This window comes from Dama dama, chromosome 19 (assembly GCF_033118175.1).
Source record: "Dama dama isolate Ldn47 chromosome 19, ASM3311817v1, whole genome shotgun sequence".
In the NCBI taxonomy this organism is placed as follows: Eukaryota; Metazoa; Chordata; class Mammalia; order Artiodactyla; family Cervidae; genus Dama; species Dama dama.
In genome coordinates this window covers 52499176-52524553 of record NC_083699.1, presented here as the reverse complement: position 1 = coordinate 52524553, position 25378 = coordinate 52499176, and the positions used below count along the sequence as shown (strand labels likewise).

Genomic DNA, 25378 nt, shown 5'->3' with positions numbered 1-25378 from the left:
GACATTTCTCCAAAGAAGACATACAGATAGTAAATAAACACATGAAAAGAAGCTCAACATCACTCATTATTAGAGAATTTCAAATCAAAACTACAATGAGATATCATCTCACATTGGTCAGAATGGCCCTCATCAAAAAGTCTACAACCAATAAATGCTGGAGAGGATGTGGAGAAAAGGGAATGCTCTTGCACTGTTGGTGGGGAATGTAAATTGATAGAGCCACTATGGAAGACTGTATGGAGATCCCTTAAAAAACTAGGTATAAAATCACCATATGACCCAGCAATCCCACTCCTAGGCATATACCCTGAGGAAACCAAAATTGAAAGAGCAACATGTATCCTATTGTTCATTGCAGCACTATTTAGAATAGCTAGAACACTGAAGCAACCTAGATGTCCATCGACAGATAAATGGATAAAGAAGTTGTGGTACATATACACAATGGAATATTACTCAGCCATAAAAAGGAATGCATTTGAGTCAGTTCTAATGAGGTAGATACCTAGAACCTATTATACCGAGTGAAGTGAGTCAGAAAGAGAAAGATAAATACCATATTCTAACACATATATATGGAGTCTAGAAAAATGGTACTGAATAATTTATTTACAGGGCAACAATGGAGAAACAGACATAGAGAACAGACTTATGGACATGGGGAGAGGGGAGGAGAGGGGGAGATGTATGGAAAGAGTAACATGGAACTTACATGACCATCTGTAAAATAGAGAGCCAATGGGAATTTGCTGTGTGGCTCAGGAAGCTCAAACAGGGGCTCTGTGTCAACCTAGAGGGGTGGGGTGGGGAGGAGATGGGAGGGAGGTCCTAGAGGGAGGGGATACATGTATACCTATGGCTGATTCATGTTGAGGTTTGACAGAAAAGAGCAAAATTCTGTAAAGCAATTATCCTTCAATTAAAAAAAAAATCCCATGAGAATTGTATCAAGGTGCTGCAAGTAACACAGCACACACCTGATCAATCATTTGCCTAGAGGGATGCACTTCTTAATTGTGTGGGAAGGCTGGAACTCTACTCCTGATGTTTCCTCTACATGAAGGGATGTTGATGAGCCTAAAACCCCTGCATTCTCTTTATAGGGCCCACACTTTTCTCAGGAGTGAAGGAACACTTTAATCTGATTTGTGAGCCTGGAAAGAGAAACTCAATGTGCCCAGCCTAGCTCCATCCTGCCTGATCTCATGAGAGCCTGACTGGCTGCACAGGACCCCTTCTGTGTCTGTTCCTCCATAAGATAAGCTTTTTAGGGGCAGTCTTGATGCAAACAGCATGGTCTGGTACCATGCAGGTCAGTCTGTCACTGTCTGTAGGCTAGACTGAGTAAGGATGAGTTGTTTGTAAGCATTGGTGGGCTGCTTTTAAATGGCAAGTCCACTGAGTTCCATAGGTATTGTGGAGTGTGTGTCAGGTGCTAACAGGACAACAGCAGTGCCAGGTCTGGGGAGGCAGCACTCAATTAGCTGCCTCGATATCCATTCTGCATTAGGGCCAAAGAGGGAATTGTGGATGGGCTGAGCTTGGATAACTGTGGCTTGTCTTGAGCCCACTCTTGCTACAGCACCCATCTCAGGATGAGAACTGCTGCTGCTGCTGCTAAGTCACTTCATTCGTGTCCGACTCCGTGTGATCCCATAGACAGCAGCCCACCAGGCTCCCCCATCCCTGGGATTCTCCAGGCAAGAACACTGGAGTGGGCTGCCATTTCCTTCTCCAATGTGTGAAAGTGAAAAGTGAAAGTGAAGTTGCTCAGTTGTGTCCAACTCTTAACGACCCATGGACTGCAGCCTACCAGGCTCCTCCATCCATGGGATTTTCCAGGCAAGAGTACTGGAGTGGGATGCCATTGCCTTCTCTGCAGGATGAGAACTAGATCCTATTTATTCCCAAGTCTGGCCCTGAAATGCATACAAGTACAATCAAAAAGGGCTTCTCTGGTAGCTCAGCTGTAAAGAATCCACCTGCAATGCAAGAGACCCTCGTTTGACCCCATGGGTTGGGAAGATCCCCTAAAGAAGGGATAGGCTACCCACTCCAGTATTCTTGGGCTTCCCTGTTGGCTCAGATGGTAAATAATCCAAATGCAATATGGGAGAACTGGGTTTGATCCCTGGGTTGGGAAGATCCCCTGGAGAAGGGCATGGCAATCCACTCCAGTGTTCTTGCCTGGAGAATCCTCATGGACAGAGGAGCTTGGTGGGCTGCAGTCCATGAGGTCACAAAGAGTTGGACATGACTGAGCGACTAAGCACACACACACACAGAATCAGAAAGGGTCAGAAATGAAGAGAGGCTGTGTCCCTCGGTACTTTACCGCCTGATCTGCTCCTCGGCCGTGGCGAGGGCAGCCTCCGCAGCCACCCTTTGGTCTCGTTCTTCTTCCAGCAGTTTTCTCAACTCATTCATCTCCTGTTTAGTGCTGGAGAGCTGCTTCTGGGCCTCAGAAAAGCTTCACGACAAAAGGAAAACAACAGCATCACTAGATGCAGGACAGAGTTGCAGATATAGGGATTCGAAGTCTTCCTAAGGTTATAAAGCATGGAAATTTATAGAAGGCTGTACAAACACAATGAGTATTTTAAAAGAATGCCTGTCAAAAGATTAAATAAAGCTGCAGGAAATGCCTTAAGAGATTTTAGGGACTTCTGAATATCTCTCATTTGAATATCATAATCTTAGTAAGATGTGTGTGTGTAGGAAGGGTCTGTTTCACAAACTACTCACACTCAATTTGTTATTATAATTGTCACTTTATAATGCTCACATTAATCCTGTGAGGCCAGTAAGATAAGACGACACATTAAATCCATACAATGGACTCCTGTTCTAACTAGATGACCGCCCAAGTGCTGCCTACACAGCGCACACTCCAGGGTTGAGAGCTGCTCCCCCACCTTAGCTGTGGCTCGCTCAGTTCTTCAGCATCACCTTTCCTGTGACTGCCATTCTTTTCCTGGGGAGCTCCTGGAGCAACATCTATATTTAGCGGCGCCTGGAAGAAGAATAAATTTAGTAATTTAGTGATGAAATCACTGAAGAAATTGTGCTCAGGCAAAATGAGAACTTGCTTAGGCATTGGAGAAAAAAGAGAAATCTTGGAGAGGAATACCTCTATTATCACTCTCTTCAAGTTCAGATTTAGAAGTAAGAATCTTCTGCTCTAATAGATTAATCTCCTACATAAAACTCGTCATTAGACTTTCCTCCAGAATCTCATTCTTGAATCTCTCCTCTCAAAATTTCAAGGCTGGTCACTGACTCCCTCTTGCTTCTAGTGGAGACCCATCTACTTTCCAGAAGCCACTCTGGTCCCTGCCAGATTCAGCCACTCCTCCCGCCCCTCTCCTCTTCCTGCCATGTCCTACTCCCCTCCACGCTCATTCTCAGTCTTCATCGACTTCAACAACCTCCCCTCTCCACGGCTGTCAACAACTCTTACCAATTTTGTTTCTCAGGTCCAAATCTCCCTAAAGCTTTCCTATTACTTGAAGCAAAAAGCCTTCCAAAAGTCTCAGTCATCACTGTTTACCACTCACTTTTTTATTTCTCTCCCACCAGCTCACTCAAATGGACATGAATTTGAGTAAGCTCCGGGAGTTGGTGATGAACAGGGAAGCCTGGTGTGCTGGGTCGCAAAGAGTTGGACACGACTGAGTGACTGAACTGAACTGAACCTCACTGTTGATCTTTTTCCTTCGAATCCATTCACTCTTCAGTTTTTCTTGGACCTTATTCCTCCACTCCTCTCCTCACTGTTTCCATCACACCTATTTGATCTTCAGCCTGAAGACATTGACCTTTTCGAGGCTGTGCTTTATGCTTTATCATCCGTGCTCAATTTCCCAACACTTTCCCCAGCCTCTCACCTTTTCACTCACAGCTTGCAGCTCTTGAACCTGCTTCTCCAGGACTGCACAGTGATTGAAAAGGTCACTGTAGTGCTGCTGGTTCTCACGGAGACTCTGACTGGTGTCACAGAGCTGAATAGAAAGGGTATTTTTCTCTTCCAGCAGTTGAGAGAACTGAAATAGGAGACGATAAGCACTAGCCCACAGGACTGTTTCACTAGGAGCAGGCAGTGTGTATGCTTAGTCATATCTGACTCTTTACAACTCTGTAGTCCACCAGGCTCCCTGTCCATGAGATTTTTCAGGGAAGAATACTGGAGCATGTTGCCATTTCCTTCTCCAGGGGATCTTCCTGATCCAGGGATCGAATCTATCTCCTGCATCCTGCACTGGCAGGGAGATTCTTTACCACTGAGCCACCTGGGAAGCCCCATGATCAGGCAGAGATATAAACAAAGGCTGAGCATCCATGGGAAGAATTAGGGTGGTGGCTTGGAGAGGAGACATTCTATGCTGACAGCCCATCTGCTACTACCCATGCTAGAGCCCAAGAAGCAGTGCTCCTAGTTAGCTGGGACCCAGTTAGTGGAAGCTTTAATATCCCCAAACTATGAACTCCATGAAGGGTCACTGTGTATCCTCAATACCAAGCATATGGCTAGGCTCACAGAAGGTAGATAATAGTTATTGTTTGCTGAATGATGAATAAGTGAATGATCGACCCTAGGGATGGAGATGTTCTGATTCTTGGTCTGGGTGCTGCTTATACAGGTGTCCTTACTTCACGAAAATATACCACACTGTATTTGTGATTTGTGCACCTTTTGGTGTTTTACCCCACTAAAATATTTACATGAAAAATGTTTTAGTTGCTATTCATTGCAGTTTCAAGTACCATCCTAGAAAGACAAATGCCCAGAGTGATTCACAGTCTAATCTTCAGGAAAGCAAATATAACAAGGTTGAGATGGGATCTAGTTTATAGAAAGAGGAGGTGTTAAGAGCTATGAAGGGCAGAACTTTTTGGAAACAACTGACTAGGCTGAAAGAGGAACTGGGTAGGATCTGCTCTGGAGTCTCCCCACCATAGCACCCCCTGAAAACTCCCAGAAAACACCCCCAACGAAGGCTCTGTAATTTTACCAATTCACTGTGACCAACTAACCTACTTGAAAAAATGCAAATTTTAAATGCAAATTTTTTTTTTAACTCTGCCAGAGTTAACAGTGTTATCAGTCTCTGATACTTCAATGTTAGTTAGTTGAATTTAACAACATTTAATGAGTGCCTTCTACACAAACCAGGCACTGTATTTTTCATGTACATTACCATATTTACCCCCAGACTGACCTGCTGCTAACACTTTGGGCAAATTACTTAATATCTCTGGGCCTTAATTTCCTAATCTGTGTACAGCCTACTGATCTTTACCATTTTTGGATCACAGATCCCCTGGTGAATGCCTGAGTTTTTGTGATGAGAAACTTACAAACACAAACACATCATTTTGTGCATAATTTTTGGACATTTATATTGATAGTCCTCCTCAAAGCTAATTTTTGGATCCCAGAGTCTAAATGATCACTCAAATTCCTCCTAGCACTAACATAAACTACCTAGCTGGGTTCCTCTGAACAAGGCAGAACCAGGTGAGGTGCTGCCAGAGAATAATCTGACAAGTCAGAGACAACAGGAGTATAATGATTCATAAGATGGTGAGGGAAGGGAAGCAGGTGATGAAGGAAGAGAAGCCAAAGAATGGATGAGGGGAGAAGACAGATATGAGAAGGCACTGAGAATAATTTTCTTTTTTCTTGCCTTGGCCTTTGCTCTAGGGACCAGATGGCAAAGCAGCTCTTCCCATAGAAAGAGGTCCATCTACTCCAGCATGCTTCCTAGAGTGTCTAGAGCAGCCAGCCTGGGGTTCAGGAAAAAGCAAATTGGCTTCTTTAATTCCACAACATTAGATAGACAGTGAGGAAGCTTACAAATGGAGTAGAATGAAGAGCAGACCCCTCACCTCTATCGCTTTGTCTAATTGCATATGCAAGCCTCCTTCCTGAGACTCTTTCCTGCTACACACTAGTGAGAAATACCAGGGAGCTTGCTGGAGGATTTGTGAGGAGTTATGGGGAGATGATGTTGTGTAGGAAGCCTTCCTAAAGGAGTCGGCTTTTACCATTCTTATTGAATGGGCTTCTCCAAATCACTCCCAAGGGCTCTGCAAAGGCGAGGAAAAAGAAATGGCCCTGTGTCTGGTGCTTTAAAGTGAGGGATCCAGGCTCTGAGAAAGGTAAAACTTCTGTCTTCTAATAGAGCTGGAGCCTAAGCTTAAATAGCTTCTACTTACCTTCTTGCTTCTAGTCATGGAAACAAGAAATTGAACTTCAGGCTAGCAGGGAACACATACCTTGCTGTTCAGTTGCTGAATTCTTAACTCCTTTTGGTGAATTTCTTTTAAGCTGTCATTGAGCTGAGTCCTAAGATGCTCTGTCTCATAAACTAGGTTTTGTGATCCATTGAGGGAAACTGATGTCTCTGGGGATGCCTGCCAGGATATAAACACTGATGAAACTCTCTCCAAACATTGTGCATACTTAAATCCTTCCCTCCGGAAACCCTGCCCACCTCACAGGAAGTCATCAGATGGCTTGCCTAATAGTGGCAGATGAGCACTTGGCTTGCAGGAAGCTAATGTTTCCTCCAAGCAACATTCAGCGTTGGAATTACTCACCTGTCTTTGGTACTGCACTTTGTGGGTCTCAGTCTGTGAAGAAGAAGATCTCAATTCCCTCACAAGGTTCTGCAGATGGCTGAGTTGCTGATCTTTATCTGCAATAGCCATAAGGTATTGCTCCTTCATTCTCCTCTCATGCATTTCCCAGGAATTCTTCTCCATCCTAGAGAAAACATAAAATAGGCATAGGCAAAAATATACTTGTGAGACAAAGATGAATAACTACATATTCAAAACATCTAATGGGATGTGGAGATGTAGTCGAAAATACATAACCAGAGCGAAATTTATGTTATAAATAGAATTGTGCAGCAAGATGATGAAGAGGAACTTACAAGAACTCTAACTGGCAGGACTGGGGAAGATTTCACAGAAAAGCAGGTATTTATTTGATCTGAACTCTGAACAATGAGTCAGGTTTCCATAATGGGAAAAGCATTAAAGGTTGAGAACAGAACAAAAAGCACAAGAATGAATATACAAAGTGAGTTTTGGAACTGTTGTAGTACACAGTGTGGAGAGTGGATAGAGCAGGAAATGAAGGTGAAGAGGAAAGAAGTCAGACTCTGTGGGGGCACTGAACACCATACTAAATAAAATTTACTCTGCAAGCAATGGGAAACCACTGTAATTCTTTAGAACAACATCAGGGTTATGAGGATGCCACTGTAGAGTCTGAAGGAGCTGGGTCAAACTCTGGCTCAATTCTACACTAGGCATGAGACCCTGAAAAAAGTTACTTAATCTCTCTGAGCCTCATTGGTGAAATGGGAATAAATGATCTATTCCTTAGAATTACTGTAATGATTTAATGAGATACTATATGTCACACACCAAACACAGGTGAGTAATTCCAACACTGATTGCTGCTCTGAGGTAACCACTACCCAGGAAGCATTAGCTTCCTGCAAGCTACATGTCCATCTGCCACTATCAGGCAAACCATCTGATGACTTACTGTGAGGAGGGCAGAGTTCTGGAGGGAAGGATTTACATATAAACTGCTGCTATTTATTTATCCACTGAATTTGATCAAGAGGGGGGCCTCTATTTGATTCCAGCTAATTTTCTGCAGAACTAGCAAAGCTGCCTCTGTGCCAGATTCTTTAGTTCTACTTCTTGCTACACTATGCCTGAAAAAAAAAAAGGGGGGGGGGGGTTGTAAACTAATTTGTGCAGCATCTCTTTACTTTATGACTAGTCTCTATTTTTCCCAATAATGCAAGATTTTGTTTGAACTACATCAGACTTTTTTTGTCTTTTTCTCTACAAGTAAGGTAAAATGGTCCTTTCTTTTCTAAAGGACATAAATCTATTATGAAAGAATCCTGCTGTGTCAAAAGGTGACTTGGATTACAGTCAGATTTTTTTTTTTCCAAAAAGCCAGAACAATAAAACTTAGAAAGTAAAATAAATTTTTATTACAAGGCCACTATATGGAAAAGGTACAGAAATCCTCTAATACACTTTCTCTGATATTTGTGAAAAATGAGAGAGAATAAGAAAGGAGGAGTATAAGAGTGAGAAAGATCACAGATCTTTTATAAAGCTTCAAATAGTCTTTTTTTTTTGAAAGATGGACAAGTAGTTACAGTCTGGAGAGACCCTCAATGGAGAATAGGAGCTAAGGAACAAGCCTGATTACTTAAAAGAACAGCCATAAAAGGGCCATACCTCATTACCCCTTAAGTAAGACAGCACAGGAACCAGAGCAGAATAAGCAAAACAGTAGTTAAAGTAGAAGAAAAAGTTTATTGCATAAATCCAGGCTCTTCTGATTAGCCAACCCCAGTGCCATAGAAACCTGAATGAGATGTTCCAGCTTTTTCATGTTTGGAAAGCTCGTTTCTCGAAAGTATTTCAAGAGCAAGACAGGGATCCTGTTTTAAAAAGATATTCAGCAAAGAAACTGGTCCTAAAGTCAGTGAATCAAATCTGTGTCTTCATGTCTTCTTCCTTCTAAAGGTCAAGTAAAATGTCTTCCTTTCCTTCTTATAATTTACTCACAGCCACTTGATATATAATTTTTATTTCCTTCAAAACTGCTTAAATGTGGAAGGTAAAGAGAGAAAGGCTAACAGAATGGTGAAAATGCAGAAAAAAAAATCAATAGACCAGAAATCATTTTTTTCTCCCTCTTTTTCTCTTCCCTAAGGGTCAACTTTATCAGGAAAGTTCTTTCAGAATCTCTGCCAGGAAGTTTCAGAGGAACAAGTGGCTGCAAAAAACCAGTCTTTAGAACCGTGCACCTCTTCTTTGGTTTTCAGTAGCAACTTGACACACTATTCTTTTAGTTCAGTTCAGTTTAGTTCAGTCACTCAGTCATGTCTGACTCTGCGACCTCATGAGCTGTAGCACGCCAGGCCTACCTGTCCAACACCAACTCCTGGAGCCCACCCAAACTCATGTCCATTGAGTCGGTGATGCCATCCAACCATCTCATCCTCTGTCATCCCCTTCTCCTCCTGCCCTCAATCTTTCCCAGCATCAGGGTCTTTTCAAATGAGTCAGCTCTTAGCATCAGGTAGCCAAAGTATTGGAGTTTCAGCTTCAGCATCAGTCCTTCCAATGAACACCCAGGACTGATCTCCTTTAGGATGGACTGGTTGGATCTCCTTGCAGTCCAAGGGGCTCTCAAAGTTCTTCTGCAAAACCACAGTTCAAAAGCATCAACCTCTATAATGGACTGGTTGGACCTCCTTGCAGTCCAAGGGACTCTCAAGAGTCTTCTCCAACACCACAGTTCAAAAGCATCAATTGTTTGGCGCTCAGCTTTCTTTATAGTCCAACGCTCACATCCATACATGACTACTGGAAACACCATAGCCTTGTCTAGACGGACCTTTGTTGGCAAAGTAATGTCTCTGCTTTTTAATATGCTGTCTAGGTTGATCATAACTTTCCTTCTAAGGAGTAAGCGTCTTTTAATTTCATAGCTGGAATCACCATCTGCAGTGATTTTGCAGCCCCAAAAAATAGTCTGTCACTGTTTCCACTGTCTCCCCATCTATTTCCCATGAGGTGATGGGACCAGATGCCATGATCTTTGTTTTCTGAATGTTGAGCTTTAAGCCAACTTTTTCACTCTCCTCTTTCACTTTCATCAAGAGGCTCTTTAGTTCCTCTTCACTTTCTGCCATAAGGTTGGTGTCATCTGCATATCTGAAGTTATTGATATTTCTCCCAGCAATCTTGATTCCAGCTTGTGCTTCTTCCAGCCCAGCATTTCTCATGATGTACTCCGCATATAAGTTAAATAAGCAGGGTGACAATATACAGCCTTGATGTACTCCTTTTCTTATTTGGAACCAGTCTGTTGTTCCATGTCCAGTTCTAACTGTTGCTTCCTGACCTGCATACAGATATCTCAGAAGGCAGGTCGGGTGTTCTGGTATTTCTATCTCTTTCAGAATTTTCCACAGTTTATTGTGATCCACACAGTCAAAGGCTTTGGCATAGTCAATAAAGCAGAATCAGATGTTTTTCTGGAACTCTCTTGCTTTTAAGATGATCCAGTAGATGTTAGCAATTTGATCTCTGGTTCCTCTGCATTTTCTAAATCCAGCTTGAACATCTGGAAGTTCACAGTTCATGTCTTGCTGAAGCCTGGCTTGGAGAATTTTGAGCATTACTTTACTAGCATGTGAGATGAGTGCAATTGTGCGGTAGTTTGAGCATTCTTTGGCATTTCCTTTCTTTTGGATTGGATTGAAAATTGACCTTTTCCAGTCCTGTGGCCACTACTGAGTTTTCCAAATTTGCTGACACATTGAGTGCAGCATTTTCATAGCATCATCTTTTAGGATTTGAAAAAGCTCAACTGGAATTCCATCACCTCCACTAGCTTTGTAGTGATGCTTCCTAAGGCCCACTTGACTTCACATTCCAGGATGTCTGGCTCTAGGAGAGTGATCACACCATCCTGATTAACTGGGTCATGAAGATCTTTTTTGTACAGTTCTTCTGTGTATTCTTGCCACCTCTTCTGAATATCTTCTGCTTCTGTCAGGTCCATACCATTTCTGTCCTTTATTGAGCCCATCTTTGAATGAAATGTTCCTTTGGTATCTCTAATTTTCTTGAAGAGATCTCTAGTCTTTCCCATTCTATTGTTTTCCTCTATTTCTTTTTTTTATGATCTCAGAGAAAGGCTTTCTTATCTCTCCTTGCTATTCTTTGGAACTTTGTATTCAAATGGGTATATCTTTCCTTTTCTCCTTTGCTTTTTGCTTCTCTTCCTTTCACAGCTATTTGTAAGACCTCCTCAGACAGCCATTTTGCTTTTTTGCATTTCTTTTTCCTGGGGATAGTCTTGATCCCTGTCTCCTGTACAATGTCACAAACCTCCATCCATAGTTCATCAGGCACTCTGTCTATCAGATCTAGTCCCTTAAATCTATTTGTCACTTCCACTGTATAATCATAAGGGATTTGATTTAGGTTACCTGAATGGTTTAGTGGTTTTCCCCACTTTCTTAAATTTAAGTCTGAATTTGGCAATAAGGAGTTCATGATCTGAGCCATGGTCTGAGCTCCCGGTCTTGTTTTTGCTGACTGTATAGAGCTTCTCCATCTTTGGCTGCAAAGAATATAATCAATCTGATTTCGGTGTTGGCCATCTGGTGATGTCCATGCGTAGAGTCTTCTCTTGTGTTGTTGGAAGAGGGTGTTGGCTATGACCAGTGCATTCTCTTAGTAAAACTCTATTAGCCTTTGCCCTGCTTCATTATGTACTCCATGGCCAAATCTGCGAGTTACTCCAGGTGTTTCTTGACTTCCTACTTTTGTATTCCAGTCCCCTATAATGAAAAGGACATCTTTTTTTGGGTGTTAGTTCTAAAAGGTCTTGTAGGTCTTCATAGAACCATTCAACTTTAGGTTCTTTAGCGTTACTGGTCGGGCATAGACGTGGGTTACCATGATATTGAATGGTTCACCTTGGAAATGAACAGAGATCATTCTGTCGTTTTTGAGATTGCATCCAAGTACTGCATTTTGGACTCTTTTGTTGACTATGATGGTTACTCCATTTCTTCTAAGGGATTCCTGCCCACAGTAGTAGATAAAATGGTCATCTGAGTTAAATTCACCCATTCCAGTCCATTTTAGTTTGCTGATTCCTTTTAGTTATAGGTAATTTGGATATAATATGGGTGACATCAAGGTGATGCACCCTTGTGCTCCCGATCACCTTCGAAGGGCCCTAAATTCAGTGTTCAGCTGAATTGAGATTCTTGATGATGAATTGAGATTCTAAGGGAATAAGCTGGGGCAACTATTCCCTGTTGGAAAAAAGGCATGAGGTTGAAATGGGAGTAATTCACCTTCCTTCTGGAGGTTCAATTACAGAATGAAGAAACAGGAGAAATTTGTCTTCCCAGAGAGCAAAATTCAGTTTTTTACCTTCTTTTCAATCATCTATTAAAAAAAAAAAAAAAAGTGTTCTTGTATCATTTGGGAACTTTGTCAACTCCATGGAGTAAGTCTGATATATTTTCACCTATGAGAAAGTCTGTAAATATGTTGAATATGAAAATATTTTGGATGTACTGTCACTCCATAAAGCTTAAATGACCCAATTCGAAAAAGTGTTTTGTTCCATAAACTTTGCTTAAGGTTTATTTTGACATATCATGTTAGTAAAGTATCTAGGATCTGTGAAGGAACAAATCTTCTCAAATTTACACATTAAGAGCCCTCTTAGGAGGACTTCCTGGCGGTCCAGTGGTTAAGAATCCACCTTGCAATGCATGGGAAATGGGTTTGATCCCTGGCTGGGGAACTAAGATCCCATATGCTACAAGGCAAAGGACCTGATGCAGCCTAATTAATTAGTTAATTTAAAAAATGCTAAAGAGCTCTCCTAGGGATGTTATAATAATTATTTTTATTATAGTGATATGTGTCATCAGAGTAGCCCCTTGTAAGCTGGATGGGACTCTAGACCCCACCTCATATTCTCTGTATTCACTTGGCTGTGCTGGCCCTGTAGCAGCCGGTGAGACAAGGCAGGTGTTGCTTGATCAGCAGCACTTTCCAACACAGAGATTCTCCTTTCAGTATCAAATCTTGAAAGCTTTGGGTTTGGTTTTACTAAGGTGCACTGCAGCGTCTTACTGAACAGTAACAAAGTCCCAACAATGAGGCTGTAAGAACAGGACCTGTCTATATTCTGTTAATCACTTATTCTTTACCTTTACTTTTTGGATCAAATCTGAGACACTGAATTAAATGAACCATCAAAAATATCAGTTCCTATCATATTTTTTTTCCTCTAATAGAACACATAGCATTGTTGTTCATCTTTAAAAGAAAAGGGCTTGGATTTCTAGATCCAGACGAGATGGAGTAGATGCATTTTTCCTTATTCCTCCCACTGCGTACGTGTATGCTAAGCTGTGTCTGACTCTTTCTGACCCCATGGACTGTAGCACACCAGGTTCCTCTTTCCATGGGATTTTCCAGGCAAGAATACTGGAGTGGGTAGCCATTTCCTGCTCCAGGGGATCTTCCTGACCTGGAAGTTAAACCCGAGTCTCTTGCCTCTCCTGCATTAGCAGGTAGATTCTTTACCACCACGCCACCTGGGAAAGCCCACATTTCTCCCACTAAGTATTGATAAACAAACTTCCTCCAGCAGTAAATTGGTAGTGTCCCTCTTTCCCTCTTGGCATGGTGCTAGTGGAAGCCTACTAAAGATTTAAAGAAGATTGATCATTAAAACTTACAAGACTCCAAAATGTTCAGGAACAACTGAAAATCACTCATCATACTAAAAAACAGGTAAATCACAATTTGATTGAGAAAACAAAATTAACAGATTACAAGACCCAAGATGACACAGATGTTGGAAACATATATACAGAATTATAGAAGGATTTTAAAGTGGCCATCATATAAATACTTCAAAAAGTAATAACTAACACACTGGAAATAAATGAAAACAGAGAAAGCCTCAGCAAAGAAATAGAAGATATAAAGAAGACCTAAATGGAAATTTTAGAATGAAAAAATATCAAAATATCCAAAGTAAAAATCTAACTCAATGGACTCAAGAGCAGAATAGAAGCGATGAAGGAAAAAAGTATTGATGAACCTGAAAATAGAACAATAACAATTATTGCATCTGAATAACAAGAAAGATAAGCAATAAACTGGTTTCATCAAAATTAAAAAGACCTTCTCAATGGAAAGAAGAAAAAAATAAACTGCAGACTGGAAGAAAACATTTGCAAGTCACATAGCTGACAAAACACTTGTATCTGGAATGAAAAACAAACAAAAAGGCTCTCAAAACTCAACAGTAAAAATTAATGACACAATTAGAAAACAGAAAAAACACAAATATTTCATCAAAAAGGATATATAATGTCAAATAAGCACATAAAAAATGTTCAACATTAGTAGCCATTATGCAAATTAAAACCACAATGGAACAGCATTACATACCTATTAAAAACTAAAATACAGTTACAGTATCAAATGCTGATGAAGCTGCAGCATTTGATATTGAAACTGGATCACTCATATATTGTTGTAAAATAATACAGTCATTCTGGAATGTAGTTTTGTAGCTTAAAATCTAAACATACTTATTATATGACCTAGCATTTGCACTCCTGGTCAGTTATCTCAGAGAAATTAAAACTTACTGTCCATATGAAAGTCTATTTACAAGTGTTTACAGCAGCTTTATTTATAGTAGCTAAAAATTAGAAACAACACAAGACCTTCAATGGATGAATGGTTAAAGCAGTACATTCATACCATGAAATACTGTTCATCAATAAAAAGAATGAAGTATCGATACATGCAAAGATGTTACGGATGTCAAGGGCATTATACATAAGTAAAGCTAATTTCAAAAGGTTACATACTAAAAAATTCTCAGAATGAGACAAAATGAGATGGAGAAACAGATAAGTGGTTGCCAGAAGTTACGGATGGGGAGACGGGAGGGACAGGAAGAATGACTATAAACTAATAGCACAAGGGACATATTTGTGATGATGGGCCAGTTGTGTATCTTGTTGCAGTGGCGGGTGCATGACTCCACACATATGATAAAGTTGCACAGAACTATACACATACTTGAGTGAAAGTCTAACTGGTGAAACCTGCATAAGGTCTTTGAATTGTACCAACGACTATTTCCTGGTTTTGAAATCGAATTATAGTGATGTAAGATATTACCACTGGAGGAAACTGGATGAAGAGTACATGAAAGCTCTTTGTACTATTTTTTTTGCAACTCTCTACAAATCTATAATTATTTCATAATAATAAAAGAAAAAACCAAAAGGATCACAACAAACTGTGGAAAATTCTTAAGAAGATGGGACTACTAGACCACCTTACCTGTCTCTTAAAAAACCTGTATGCAGGTCAAGAAGCAACAGAACTGGACATGGAAAAAGAGACTAGTTCAAAATTGGGAAAGGAGTATCACAAGGCTATATATTGTCACCCTGCTTATTTAACTTATATGCAGAGTACATCATTTAAAATACTAGGCTGTAGGATGAATCACAAGCTGGAATCAAGATTGCTGGGGAAAACATCAGCAATCTCAGATATGCTGATGATACCACTCTACTGGCCGAAAATGAGGAGGAACTAAGGAGCCTCTAGATAAGGATGAAAGAGGAGAGTGAAAAAGGTGGCTTAAAGTTCAACATTAAAAAAACTAAGATCATGGCATTGGTCCCATCACTTCATGGCAAACAGAAGGGGGAGAAGTGGAAACAGTGACAGATTTTCTCTTCTTGGGCTCCAGAATCACTGTAGACAGTGACTGCAGCGATGAAATTAAAAGACGCTTGCTTCTTGGAAGGAAAGCTATGACAAACCTAGAAAGCGTATTCAAAAGCAGAGACAACACTTTGTCAACAAAGGTGTACATAGTCAAAGCTATGGTTTTTCCAGTAGTCCTCTGAGAGTTGGACCATAAGGAAAGCTGAGTGCCAAAGAATGATGCTTTTGAATCGTGGTGCTGGAGAAGACTCCTGAGAGTCCCTTGGACTGCAAGGAGATCAAACCAGTCAATCCTAAAGGAACTCAGTCCTGAATATTCACTGGAAGGACTGATGCTGAAGCTGAAACTCCAATACTTTGGCCACCTGATGTGAAGAGCCTACTCAATGGAAAAGATACTAATGCTGGGAAAGATTGAGGGCAGGAGAACAGGGCAACAGAAGATGAGATAGTTAGATGGCATTACCAACTCAATGGACATGAGTTTGAGCAAAGTCTGGGAGACAGTGGACAGAGAAGCCTGGCATGCTACAGTCCATGGGGTCACAAACAGTCAGACACGACTTCCCAACTGAACAACAATGAACAACAACAGGAAGGGTTATAAAGCAGATATTACTATACCTGAGCTGATGCAGCTCATGCTGCCAGGAGACGTTTTCCTGCTTGAGTTCTTCTTGCATAATCTGAAATGTTTTTGTCTTATCTTGATACTCCTGAAGTTGAGCCTTCAGTGGACGTAACTCAGTGATTTCTTGGTTAATCTGTAAATATTGCTGCTGCAGATTCTTTAACTCCTTCAGCTTTAACCAAAAGGAAAGTAAAAGGGTGATTTATCACATTTCATCCACTTAGCTAGCTCCCTGCTAAGTCAGTCAACATCACAATAGACTACTAACACCTAACAATTCACTGACATAATTGCAGCATGAATCCCTAATGTAGTGAAATACATGCAGCCAGGCTGGTGGGAATCTCCCCATGGAGTGGCCATGAAGGCAGCAGAGCCCAACAACTGCAACTTCAACGCCAGTCCCCTGGCCCTGAGGGCCTAAGCTGATTTTTAGATTTATAACTCTGGAGATGAGATAGACAAAGGACTTATAGCTGCTTGGGGGTGGTAACTCCCTAAGACAAGAAGTACAAAGATAGACTGGCTTTCTATTTAACCACGTGCCCTAGCTAGGCTTCTAAACTCTGGTTCATGAATATCAACCTTAATTCTACCATAGCTGATGTTGATTATAAAGAAGGCAGTGATATCCAGGCCCAGTGCTTAAGAACAGTTAGAATTTGGAGTCAGTTATCCTGCCCACATAGTGTGTGCTCCTATGCATGTTTCACATACTCTTTAAGCCTTAATTTCCTTCACCTATAAAATGAAGATAATTAAAGTACTTCTTGTAAAGATTATGAGAATTTTACAAGAAAATTAATACGCTCCACATATAAAAGTCAGTGGCGGTGTTGATGAAGATGAACTTGCCTTTAAATAACAAACCTGCCTATCTATTACATTCCAGATATATCTTCTAACTCTTTACCCCCAATATTCATTAAAAGCTTGGCAGTGAGAAATAATGTGAGGATGTCAGGGCAAAGAGGGGAGCCCTAAATACATATCTCTTTCACCCATCTGGAAATATCACTAAAGCTACAATAAAGATATTTTATAAGCATAAAACACAAGAACAAGAACAACAAAAGAGTCGTCAGTAGCAATGAAATTAATTTTGGAAGCTAAAAAATAGATGCATAAATGGTAACTGACTTAAGAGATCTGGGAATGGCAAGTCTTAAGATGGCAGTTGGGAAAGCCAAGAACCAACAGAACTTACTCGGCAGACTCTCCAAAAGGCTTAGGAATTAACAGTACCAGGTACTTCTGGGAAAGATAGTGATGGGAGTAGCAAGGAGGTGATAGCTGAAATAAGGAGGATCAGATGAAAGATGCTTAAGAACAACAACATCCCTAAATACACTCCCAATTTCACACTTTTTGTTACTCTGACAGACAAGAAGAATTTGATCCTTTAGAGAAGGTTGAAGGAGTGTCTCTGGACTATGGAACAGCTGAAGGTAAAGGTACTGCTCCAGCACCAGGGTGATCAGTTGAATTCATGCTTTCTGAATATTAGAAGACTTTTCTCATACTCAGCTTGAAGAGTTCTGGCACAGAGGCCTTTACCATCCATGCAGAAAACGGAGAAGTCTTCTTTGGAAAATCTGACTAACCCAAGAGGAACTAAAGATATCAACATGGGACTGCCCTCAAAAAGCTCAGCAAGATAACCATGAGCTGAAACTCAGTTGGTAAGTCCCACCCACAAGCATTTCTTAGACTCCACCTTTGAACATGAAGAATAAACCACTGATTAACCCTTCCCTGAAGAACAGCTAACATTAGGTAGAGATAAAAAGAAACTGGAAGAAAAGTAATTCAGAAGAGATTAACAGAAGAAAGCATGTCATGTACTCAAAGACTTAAGAGAATATTGGAAATCAGAAGCATTATAGCAGAAAATTTAAAACTATAAAGAAAAACTCACAAGAAAATTTCAAAGAACAAATCTGCCCCCAATCTACTTGCAGAGATAAATTAGGAACATATATCTACAAGACAAAAAAAAAAAAATCCTTAGAAATCAGGAACATGATAACAAAAATGAAAACTTCAATACAGGATTCATAAGACAGAGGTAAGAAAAGTCTTCCCAAAATAAAAAGGATAGAAAAGGTAAGAAAATTACACAACCAACCCAGAAGGCCCTACACCTAAGTAACAGAATTTCACAGGGGAGAAAAAGGCAGTAGAGAAAAAGGACCAGGGAAAGTGATAAAACAGAATTCAAAGGAATTTCTCAAAATTGGTGAACTTCTTAGATTCTTATATTCTTAGACTTCTTAGATTCAAAGGATTAGACAGAATGATGAATAAAAATAGACTCACACCAAAACACATTATTGTGAAACATCAGAACATACTGGACTGAAAGATTCTACATGTAGTTGACGGTTGAACAACACAAGGGTGGGGGTACCCCCACCCTCTGTGAAGCTGAAAATCCGTGTGTACTTTATTGTCAGCCCCTCGTATATCTTCTATATCTGCTGTTCCACAACCACAGAGTCAATCAACTGCTGATCCTAGAGTACTGTAGTATTTATTACTGAAGAAAACCCATGTATAAGTGAATCCATGCATTTTAAAGCCATGCTGTTCAAGGTCCAACTGTATTTCCAGAGAGAGAGAGAGACATGAGGGAGAGGGAGAAAGCTAGAGATAGAACTAGATAAACAGTGAGAGAACCAGATCACATAAAAAGGATCAAGGATCAGAATCCTTGGACTCCTGAACCACAATGTAAGCTAAAAGGGAATAGAACAATGTCTGCACAGTTTTGAAAAGAAATCATTTCAGCCTAGAATTCTGTACTCCACCAAACTATCGGAAATGATAAGACATTTCCCTGTATCTTTTCTCGGAGAGTTATTGATTTATTCCAACAAAATGATGGCACAAAACCAAGATGAGGAAAACATAGAATACAAGAAACAGGAGATCTAACACAGGAGAGAAAAGGAGGGAGATATTCTAGAAAGAAAATTATGTCCTAGGAATAACATAGGGCAACTGATTCACATAAGAGCAAAAAAGAGACTTCAAGAGAATTTTCTTCCTAAAGACAAAACATACAGGAATAAACATCTTGAAAAATTTGGATAAATGACAGTAAATCTGGGGTTAAATTACATTGATAAGTACAAAGAAAACTCAGTAACAACAACAAAAACACAGTTATTCATTCCAGGAAAAACAAAGGTGACAAGGAAAATAAAAGTAATACATAGGTTGGGAGGTGCTTGTGCCCAATTGTGTCAGATTCTTTGCAACTCTTTGCAAATCCAGTATTGCAACTTGAATACTGGAGTGGGTTGCCATTTTCTTCTCCAGGGGATCTTCCCAACCCAGGGATCAAACCCATGTCTCCTGCATTGCAGGCAGATTCTTTACCCGCTGAGCCATTGGGGAAATCCCTCACATCCCCTGCTTCTCTTGAATTGGCAGGTGGATTCTTTACCACTGAGCCAGATGGGAAGCCCCTCATATCTTTAAATGCTACCTCAAATCATTTTCAGACTGAAGTGCACATACGAACGAAAAGGCACTTCTAGAGATTTGCTCTCCAGCCTTTAGGCAGGAACTGCCTAAGTGCTTCATTTGATTATGGGAAAGTCCTAAGGAAGTTTGGGTGATGAAAACTCCAAAATGTTTCCAGAGTTGTCTGTTACACCCTAGTAGAATCCCCTGGGTTATTAACTGCTTGCCACTTAGACCCTCAGACTTTATTTGGGAAACTTCCTTTTGATTAACTATGGAAAGAAGAAGACCAAAGTAACCTGAGCTCCTTTCAAACTGAGCTCCTCCCTTGGGTGGTCCTGAGAGAAAGGAAGTCTAGTCTAGGCAGAGGTGACGATTTGCTGGCCTGGGCTGAATATTTAAACTGACAGTGATTGAAATGTTATCATACATGCAGCCGGTGGCTGAGAGACTAGAAATTTCAATGCTCATGAGACAGAGTGAGAACAAGATGCGTGGAAAAGAAGAGTCGATGGAGTTAACAATAATTCAGTAAGTATGCAGAAAGGCCTCAGCAGACTGGCAGAGCCTGTATGCAATATCACTGAGTCAGACTGTCAGGCCTTCATGTGATTTATAACCCTGCTTAGGCTTTATGATTCAGTCATGGCAGATATAAAAGCCTCAGTCTCGAAAGTTCCTATAATCTCCCTACATGCCAATTTCACAAAATAGAGAAAACAGTATTTTCTCTATTTTGTAACAACCTATTTCTCTATTATCAGTAACAACCACACTGATAGAGAATATCCACCACAATTGCTAATTATCTACCATATGATTAACTACCCTTCTGCTAAAAACCATGTGAAATACAAACAAGTATAAGACATGACATTTACCAGGAGTTTGAAATTTAAATGGTGCAATAAAAAAAATAAGGGTATAGAAATTTTACACACACAAACACACACACCCATATATATCAAGACAACATGGGACAAAAGAAAAGAGAAGCATAAGGGAAGTATAGACAGAAGGTAATAGACAATCAAGTGATCTGGAAATGTGACCAGAGGATCTAAGCTCTGGAGCAACCTTTAAAGAGTAGGAATATTTGCCCCAAAAAGGAAAATGGAGAGGACATTTTTGTTCAGAGGATAGTAATGTGGGTAAGTAGACCAGTTTGTGGGTGAGTAGATCAGATGGCTGACATTAAGAGTAGGAGTAGGGAAGCAGTAAAAGGGGACGCTGGAAAGACAGGCAGATACAAACCATAGGGTCTTAAAACCAGACCAAGAGGTTTGAATCCTAAGCATATTTTAGAGATAGAATAATTTTTAAAGGTTACTGAACAAAGCAGTAATAAAAGAGTAGTTTCAGAAAAATGTATTCAGCAATGAGGGGTGACAACTGGGAGCACCAATATTATAGCCATTTAGGGTAAAGTGTTAAAAATTTATCCTAAGGTGTTGATGATGGAAAGGAAAAAGAAATATTTGAGGCACACTATGAATAAAGAAATGATAGACCCTAGATAGGCTCAATGCAGGAATACAGCCAATATTTTGTAACAACTGTAAATCAAAAGTAACCTTTAAGAATTGTACAAAAATTTTTAAAAAAGAAATGATAGACTTTGATGATTAAATGAAATAAAATCATAGATAGTTACGAGCCTTAGGAAACAGAAGAACATTACTATGATTTATACGGAAATTAAAACATGCTGGCTTTATAGCACAGGGAACTACAGTCAATATCTTATAATAACCTATAATGAAAAATAATTTCATAAATAATATATGTGTATATATATAACTAAATCACCTTGCTGTGCACCTAAAACATTGTAAGTCAACTGTACTTCAATAAATATATACATTAAGAAAAAAACAAATAAATAAAAAATGCTTTGGCTTGTAAATACCCAGCAGACAAAAAGGTATTAATAGAACAGGGGTTAAGAGATAGAAAGTTTAGCCCCTAGTATTTATAATAGCTAAAAATAGTAAAGAAACTCATTGAATAAAACATAGCTAATTCAGAATCCATCCTAACAGCTTTCAGGAAAAAATTTTGACCTAGAAGATAATCAACACCTGGACAAGTCAGCAGTCCCCAACCTATTTGGCACCAGGGACCAGTTTCATGGAAGACAGTTTTCCATGACTGGGGGTGGGGTGGGGTGGGGATGGTTTGAGGATGATTCAAGCACATTACTTTTATTGTGGACTTTATTTCTAATCTCATGCCACTGCTAATCTGACAGGAGATACTGGTCTGCATCTGGAGGCTGAGGACCTCTGCTATAAACTATATGTGAGGTATATATGGTTCTGAAGAAAACTTTTTGAATTTGCATTCTGAAAACAATGACAAAAGGTTAAGCTTCTAGAACAAAGTCAGCTAAACTGAAACTATTTTAAAAATAAAAATAAATATGTCTAAACTGTATTAATGTCAAAATTGTAGCTGAAAAGGGAGGCTTTGTTCAGATTACAAAAAGGAAAAAAGATTGTCTATAAATATTCAGTATTAAATGTAATATGAAGGAACACATTACCTACCAAGAAAAAAGATCTGCATAAGACTTTACAGTTTAGGAGAAATGATTTCCGCCCCCTGGGCTAATCTTAAAAACTAGAATTTTCATATTCTGGATTTAAAAATAGAAAATTTAGCCTTTTGAAGTTCAAGTTATTGCCCTTTTGAGTATATGGCCTAGAAAGAGTTAAGAAACTGTCATGAAAGTGAAAAGAATAATGTCACAAAGTAGAATCCTGACAGCCTGGCTGGGCTCATACAGTTCCAGTTTTGCCTCTAAATTTTGATGATCTGCAAGTTTTCAGGAAAAAAAAAAAAAAATGACCTGGATTAAACTATGGGACCCTCTTAAAAGCAGTAAAAATTTAACACTGGAGATCTTCCTTATCTTTCTCTAAAATTAAAAAAAAAAAGAAGTTGGATATATAAAGGGAAGTGGGAAAAATGGTTCAGTCTGCAAATAAAGCTTTACTAAACAGTCATGTAATATTATTTAAATTAATCCCTTTTACATTTAACCTTTTTTTTTTTTTTTTTTTTACAAATTAGGGTTGCGTTTAGATAAGTACAAAATAAGCTGAGTCCTCTTTACCCTTAATTCTACCACACTTTACTAAACTATCAGTGTAACATGGCACTTAAGTGATCCCAATACTTTCATTCAATTAAACTACGACAAATTCTGGAAACATCTGTGTGTGTGTGTGTGTGTGTGTGTGTGTATAAAATATATTAAATAGCTCTCTATCTCTTAGTCCTTTTGTGACCCAATGGTGAGTTCTGTGCAAAGGAAATCTGTAATTTTTTTAAAACAGCAATGGCAGATTTAAAGTAATTTAAATAATGTTTCTCTAAGACCAAAAACAATCTGTGGGGTGTATGAGATCATCCCAGAACGCCAAGTTAAAATGAATAAAAATTTTTACCATTTTCTGTAAAAATGAAAATCAATTTAAAGAAAGTTTCAAAAACTCTCAGAAGAAGATTGGGAAGAAAAAACTAAACACTCACTAGTCGGTCCCGGTCATTTTGGAGTGATGACATAGCTTTTTTTAAACTCTGTACTTCAGCAGGGCTGGTTGCAGGTGGGGCTGCAGACCTCTGCCTCCCATCCTCTGACTTGCGGAATCTCTCCAGTTCACTCAACAGGCGATCTCTCTCATTCTGCAGGCTGGCCATAGCCTTGGAAAAGGACTGCACTTGGTTGTAAGAATCTTCCAGTTGTGAGGACAAGTGAAGCAGTTGCTCATCTTTGGACAGAAGCTGCTGGTTAAGTTTCTCAAGGTGGGGCAAGCTGTTATCCTCAGTGGAAATCACTGGAAATGCAGCTTTAGAAACAAGAACATCTCTCTCCCTGCTTACGAGGCCCTGTTCTCTCAGCTGTGCCAACTCCTTCAGACTGGCCTCATATTTCCTTTTTAGTTCCTCAAGTTCCTCATGGGCCTGATCTCTACTGTTTTGTAGGGAACTCATTGACCTTCCAAAAGACTGGATTTGTGCTGTGAGATCTTTATTTTCTTTGGTGACCACGAGTAACTTCTGTTCCATCTCCACCAGATCTCTTGCTAGCTCCGCCACCCTCTCTTCTGCTGTTTCAGTTTCATTGCGCATTATCCCTGCATCGTGATGAAGGTGCTTCAATTCTTTCTTCAGTTTGTCTTCAATTTCACCTACCTTCTTGGCAGCTTCCTTCTGAACATGAACCAAATCCTCTTCCAGTTCTATAACTCTCTTCTGAGAGGAAGAAAGGACAGTACTTAACTTCTGTACCTCTTCTTCTTTGGCTTTTAATTGGGCCTGAAATATTCCTAGAGTACCTTCTTCTTGCAAGGCTGTCAACTGTTTCTTTAATTGCGACAGAGAGACTTTCAAGCTCTCAGTCTCTTTAGCTAAATCTTGTTTTTCCTCCTGGAGGGCAAGAGAGGACCTCTGCAACTCCCCCCTTGCTTCCTCAGACTCCTTGAGCTTTGCTTCTAATTTAGCATATTCACCTTGCAGCTCCTTGGTCTGCTGAAGCTGAGCTTCAAGGAGCTGCTTTTGCTGACAGTCTTTCTTCGATAACACTTGGTTCAGGTCTTCTCTATACTGGATCAGCTCTGCATTGAGCTTGGCATTCTCAGAATTAAGGTCATCCATATGACTTCTCAAGCATCGGATTTCTTCCTTCAGCTTATTATTCTCAGTAGCAGCATCTTGAATGAGTTGGTCTTTTTCCAAGATCACAGAGAGATGTCGTTCTTCCAGCTGTTGGTAGTCACTGACTATGCGGTCTCGGTCATCCTGGAGAGAAGACATGGATTTAACGAAGGAATTCAACTGAGCCTTCTGCTGCATGTTCTCCTTTTTCATGTTCTTCAGCGTTTCCACAAGCTGATTGGTTCTGTCAACAGCTTTTTTGTTCTCCTCTTCTAAGACAGTGTTCTCCTCTTCCTCCTGGGACAGCAGATTTTCTAGTTCTTTAATTTCTTTATCATGCTGCTGATGCAGTTCAGCCACAGCCACTTGGACTGCCTGTTCCTTGGCAGAAAGCAGGCTTATAATCTTTTGCTCCTTCATGTTTATTTCTTCATGCAGCCTACTGGTGAGTTGCCTGGAGGCCTGAAGATCAGTCTCCAGCTGCTCATAACTGAACTTGCAATTCTGGATATCAGCTTCTTTCTGCTTTATGATCCCTTCCAAATTTTCTTTATTTTCCTTAAATTTTTCTAGAGAGTTATTTAAATCAGTTGACTGGTCTCTGAGAATCTTCAGTTCTGATTCCAACTTAGCTAAATCATCCTGAGAACTACGGTATAGATTTTGAGTCTCTTCGAGCTGGGACAAAAGTTCTTTGTTTTCTCCTTGCAGAGTATCACAGACCTTCTGCTGAATCTGGACCTCTGTCTGAGCTTTGGACTCCCACATCTGTTTGTCATGCTCAAGCCTAGAAAAAAAGAAGGTCATTAATTACAGATTTCAATGGAAAAGTACTTGATGCCTAAGAAACAAAACAGGTACTCAGATCTACAAATCAATAAACATTCATAATTGAAGGTGTTTCTAATAAAGAGGTATTAGTTCTACTGAATGTTCTGTATTAAAGGTATATTGCATCTGAGAATTTATATAAAAATAAACTCCAAAGTATGTTGTTAATTTAGTGACTTGAGTTTGGATACTCTGAAGAGTGCCCCCAATTTTGTACTTGGTTCTAGATAAGCTGTTGTCTGGCCCCTTAATGAAATAATCTTGGTATGAGAGGCAAATGAGGAAATCTGTCTCTGAGCAGAGGGATTCTACTAAAAATGAAAGAGTATGGTGTGGGGATGCTGTTAGTTCCTGAACTATTTAAAACTGGAGTTTGAGGAAAATAACTCCAGCAGGCATATGCAATATGAATTGATGTAG

At 39.9% G+C, this 25378-nt stretch overlaps 1 protein-coding gene across 6 annotated transcripts in view; it reads right to left on the bottom strand.

Annotated features, from left to right (window-relative positions):
• GOLGB1 (golgin B1) overlaps positions 1-25378 on the bottom strand; it is a 74790-nt gene that overhangs the window by 2540 nt on the left and 46872 nt on the right. For 4 of the 6 annotated variants that reach the window (XM_061167054.1, XM_061167055.1, XM_061167057.1 and 1 more), the window contains 7 exons: positions 23003-24914; positions 15988-16166; positions 6607-6772; positions 6283-6420; positions 3891-4046; positions 2919-3016; positions 2339-2473 (listed from right to left, as the gene is read on the bottom strand). In XM_061167054.1, coding sequence (XP_061023037.1) covers positions 2339-2473; positions 2919-3016; positions 3891-4046; positions 6283-6420; positions 6607-6772; positions 15988-16166; positions 23003-24914 — 2784 coding nt within the window. The remainder of the gene's footprint in view (positions 1-2338; positions 2474-2918; positions 3017-3890; positions 4047-6282; positions 6421-6606; positions 6773-15987; positions 16167-23002; positions 24915-25378) is intronic. The other 2 variants (XM_061167056.1, XM_061167060.1) reach the window with 2 other exon arrangements.